This window comes from Nerophis ophidion, linkage group LG02 (genome assembly GCF_033978795.1).
Source record: "Nerophis ophidion isolate RoL-2023_Sa linkage group LG02, RoL_Noph_v1.0, whole genome shotgun sequence".
Taxonomy (NCBI): Eukaryota; Metazoa; Chordata; class Actinopteri; order Syngnathiformes; family Syngnathidae; genus Nerophis; species Nerophis ophidion.
The window spans coordinates 26958266-26963487 of record NC_084612.1 but is presented as its reverse complement, the minus strand read 5'-3'; the positions used below and the strand labels follow the sequence as shown (position 1 = coordinate 26963487).

Genomic DNA, 5222 nt, shown 5'->3' with positions numbered 1-5222 from the left:
ATCTGACTTGACATCAGAAAGTGTATTTTGACAAGACAAAAGAACACGAGAATAACGTTTTGACTTCACCATTATACATTTGTAATACTACTTTACAGAAGAAAAAAGTTGTAACTTGACAATACAAAATGTTGTAATATCACAACAAAAAGGAATAAAGTCGTAATTTTACCATGATATAATTCTAATGCTAATTTACAGAAGTTGGAATTTGACAAAACAAAAGTGGTATCATCGTAACGACAAAGTCGTAATTTTTCGTGATTAAAGTCGTAATTTGACAAAAACGAAGGTATGACATCATGACAGTAAGGTCGTAACTTGACTATGTTGTAATACCAAAACAACATTTTTGTAAAACTTGCCAAGAATAAAATCTCCTAATTATACTTAAAGTAAGTTGTCATGTTATAATACACAACTTGTGATTTTAGCACAGAAAATATAATTTGGCATTACAAAAGTGTCTACCTGTGTTGGCCCTGTGATGAGGGACGACTTGTCCAAATGCAGCTGAGATAGGCTCCACCACCCCCCGCGACCCCGAAAGGGACAAGCTGTAAAAAAAGGATGGATGGAAAAGTGGTAATCTTACAAAAAATGAAGTATTAATGAATACTAGGATACAACGGAAGAAGATATCATTTGCCAAATGTCACAAGAGAAAAGGCTAAAGACAAGATAGAAAGTAGGATAGAAAAGTTGCCCAAGGAGCAACTTGCTGATACAAAAAAGTTGTAATTTTACAGAAGTACAGTTGTAATGACCACAAACAAAGTCTTAATACACTATTATGATAGTACACGTTGCAAACTATTTATTTGACGCGAATAGGGTCATCAAAATGTACAGTAGTTGTAACTTGATGTTAAAAAAGTTATTTCACTTGAATAAAAAGTGATTTTATCTTACGAGAAAAGTCATTTGACGAGAAAGAAGAGAAACTAGATAAGAACAAATCTTTTTCACATGTATCCTCCATTTTCTCACATGCATTTTGTTTGAGAATACATATTTGAATAATGATTTTTATTATCTGCAAGCATGTCAACAATCCATCGAATGCTCATGTACTCCTGTTGTCTTCCTCCCATCACATTTATTTACTCACATCATACTTGCAAATGTCTTCACTTTCATTTGTTATCCAATGAGACTCGCTCTAAGTAACTCATGTATTTTCTCTCTCTCTCAATGTGTGCGTGCGCGCGCGTGTGTGCGTGTGTGTGTGTATGTGTGTGTAGGACTCATCTCTCCTGGAGTGTCTGTCCCAGTGCAAGTCCCAGGGAGCGAGCCTGACATGTCTCAGTACTGGTCCAGACTACAGTAGGGACAAGAGCTACTTTTCCTTGTGAGCACCTCCAACGTGGACCTGTCGTGCTCCTCACACACACACACACACACACACACACACACACACACTCACACACACACACACACACACACACACACACACACACACACACACACACACACACACACACACACACACGCACACACACATACACACACGCACACACACACGGAGAGGACAATGAGGACTTGTGTAGCTGCTGGCACATTCAAACAAGGACGACGACAGGATGGAAAGAAATGGACCTCTGTAAAGTGCCCACTGTTACATTTTTATGGAACAAAAAAAAACCTTTTTTTTTTTTTTTTTTACTATTTCCAGTCATTGTCCCCCCTCGCCCCCTCTGGTGTGTTAGTTAAAAAAAAAAAAAAAAAAAGGCTTTTTTTTTTTTTTTGTTAGTGAATATGAACGATAGGACGCATGAAGCTGAGACATTCTGCTGCCATGACTATCTTTGAACGACTCTGCATGGACGCATATCATTTTGAAAGACTCTTCTGAGAAACTATTTATTGGAGCTCTCTCACACACACATACACACACACACACACACATACACACACAAGGATATCAACGCCAACATGCGACGAGGACGACGCGTGGAAGCATCAAGAAGCCTGTAGTCTGTAAATGGTTAGACTGCGTCTTTGCTATGATAATAACATTAATAATAATAATAATCCCCCCGACCCCCTGTTTTTTTCTTTCTTGTCCAGATGTAAAGTTCTTGTCTTCCCTGGAAATCAGAGAGAAAAAAAAAATCTCCGATAAAAGTTGATTTCATTTAAACACCCCATGCCCCCCCCCAGGCCTCCCTGGAAGAATACCCTCTAAATGTTCCATGCATCATTTCTTTAGGGTCAGGTACAATTTGTCTTCTAGCTAGAGTTGTATTATAGTGTCCTATCGTCAAAATATTAATAAAAACGTGTTCAACTAGAAATATTTAATTCCTATAATTATGATTAAACATTTGCTTGACAAAAAAGTTTTAAACTTAACGTGTTTGGCAGTTGTTTACAAGTACATATCAGATTTAATCATTGTTGATTGTAAAACAGACCAAAGCCTTTGTATTTCATCTAGTACACAATGTTGTTCTTTTCTTTTCCAAACATATTAGTCTTGTCTTCTGTCTTTGCGGCCGACACCTGCAGTTGCTTATTTATAATTGAAGACCATGGGAGGTTTTGTTTTGTTTTTTCTATCATCACCTGTCATGCGCTTTTTGTTTTATTTATGTTGTTTTGTTTGCATATTTGATTTCAGTGTGTATGTAGAACATGGACACATACTGGGTTTACGTCTGGGCAAATGGAGATACAAAAAAAAAAAAAAATCAACAAAAAAAAAAACAACAAAACATGTTGACACGCTGTCTCTTAAATATTTCAATTTAATTTTATTTAAAATGGAGCTTTCTAAATGTATTTTGTGAAAACTATAAAAAACATTTTGTACAGTAAAATTGTGTCTGAAAAGAAGTTTGTACGTCTGTTCACTGCGGCGTTAAGATGATGATGACCTTTGACCTCAACGTGCCACACTCTATCCTTCCTTCCTTCCATGATCAGGAATGCCGACAAGCGTCAGCGCGACACTTGCAGTGTGCGGCACGTAACAAAGCTGTCTTGATGCGGCACAATGAGGAAAAAGGTCAAGCAATCCACCGTCGCCGACTGCAGCTTTAGCGAGCACGGCCGGGGAAACAATGAGGATGGCGTAGACGGAGCGGGGGAAGGAGGAGTTGTGTGACACAGTCACTTATTTTGAATCACTTGCTGCCTGGTGTGTGTCTGCTATAGACAACATGGCCAGGTGACAGGAACCGGCTCTTTTATGTTCATTGCATTGGTGTTTGTAAGAATTCAGGAGTATCAGGACTACACTGGAAGGGCACAAAAATTAAAAATACCAATACGACAATAATAAAGTATTTTTTTTTTTTTTTATATTGCTCTCATAATTTGACTAGTTGTCATATTTTAACAAAAAAATAGTTCTAATATGAAAAAAAAGATAATTTGAGCAAAAAAAAAAAAAAAAACAGAAAATCCCAAGTACTATAAGATAATAACCCAATTTGATTAAAATTAAGAGTAATAATGAGCAAAGTGAAGTGAAGTGAATTATATTTATATAGCGCTTTTCTCGAGTGACTCAAAGCGCTTTACATAGTGAAACCCAATTACTAAGTTACATCTAAACCAGTGTGGGTGGCACTGGGAGCAGGTGGGTAAAGTGTCTTGCCCAAGGACACAACGGCAGTGACTAGGATGGCAGAAACGGATATCGAACTTGCAACCCTCGAGTTGCTGGCACGGCCACTCTACCAACCGAGCTATGCTGCCCCAAAGAAGTCTACATTTAGTGAAAATCCCAATGAAAATTTTCAGATAAAGATAAATCTATGAGAAAAATAAATAAATATTCAAATATTAAAAAAAAAAAAAAAAAAAAAAAAAGGTCCTGGTTCTATGAAAGTAAATGTAACATTTTCAAAATACTTTTCGAAATACAAAATACTAATCAGTGGCCTAATGGTTAGAATGTCTGCCCTGAGATTGGTAGGTTGTGAGTTCAAACCCCGGCCGGGTAATACCAAAGACTATAAAATGGGACCAATTAGCTCCCTGCTTGGCACTCAGCATCACGGATTGGAATTCAATCAATCAATGTTTATTTATAAAGCCCTAAATCACAAATGTCTCAAAGGGCTGCACAAATCACTACGACATCCTCGGAAGAACCCACATAAGGGCAAGGAGAATTCACACCCAGTGGGACGTCGGTGACAATGATGACTATGAGAACCTTGGAGAGGACCAATTATGTGGGCAACCCCCCACCCCAACCCCCTCTAGGGGACCGAAAGCAATGGATGTCAAGCGGGTCTAACATGATACTGTGAAAGTTCAATCCATAGTGGATCCAACACAGCCGCGAGAGTTCAGTTCAAAGCGGATCAAAGACAGTAGCGAGAGTCCCGTCCACAGGAAACCATCCTAAGCAAAGTCAGGGGTTAAATCACCAAAAATGACTCCCGGGCGCGGCCACTGCTCCCCTCACCTCCCAGGGGGTGAAAAAGGGTGATGGGTCAAATGCAAAGAATAAATTTCACCATACCTGGTGTGTGTGTGTGTGACTATCGTTGGGACTTTAACTTTAACTTAAAAAGTAATTTGTACGAAAATAAAAACATCCATTTTTATGTAAATGAAGATTTGAAAAAATCCAACCAATAGTAAAGACAATTATAAAGACTTAACATTACCAAAAGAAAAAGTAATATTTTACTGAAAATAGGTAAAATCAGTAACAATACACATTTTACATCAAACAATTTAGTCAGCCACCGATTGTGCAAGTTCTCCCACTTAAAATGATGACAGATGTCTGTAATTTTCATCATAGGTACACTTCAACTGTGAGAGACAGAATGTGAAAAAAAAAAATCCACGAATTCACTTTGTAGGAATTTTAGAGAAGTTATTTGTAAATTATGGTGGAAAATAAGTATTTGGTCACTTCAAACAAGGAAGATCTCTGGCTCTCACAGACCTGTAACTTCTTCTTTAAGAAGATCTTCTGTCCTCCACTCGTTACCTGTATTAATGGCACTTGTTTGAAGTCGTTATCTGTATAAAAGACACCTGTCCACAGCCTCAAACAGTCAGACTACAAACTCCACAACTGCCAAGACCAAAGAGCTGTCGAAGGACACCAGGAAAATAATTGTAGACCTGCACCAGACTGGGAAGAGTGAATCTACAAAAGGCAAGCAGTTTGGTGTGAAAAACACAACTGTGGGAGCAACGATCAGAAAATGGAAAACAAACAAGACCACTGATAATCTCCCACGATCTGG

At 38.1% G+C, this 5222-nt stretch overlaps 1 protein-coding gene across 5 annotated transcripts in view; it reads left to right on the top strand.

Annotated features, from left to right (window-relative positions):
* The window catches only part of pax6b (paired box 6b), a 32994-nt gene extending 30733 nt beyond the window's left edge, over window positions 1–2261 (top strand). For all 5 annotated transcript variants that reach the window (XM_061880450.1, XM_061880442.1, XM_061880431.1 and 2 more), the window contains one exon: window positions 1245–2261. In XM_061880450.1, the coding sequence (XP_061736434.1) occupies window positions 1245–1355 (111 nt within the window). In that variant the 3' untranslated portion in view covers window positions 1356–2261. The remainder of the gene's footprint in view (window positions 1–1244) is intronic.
* Window positions 2262–5222: the final 2961 nt, after the last annotated feature.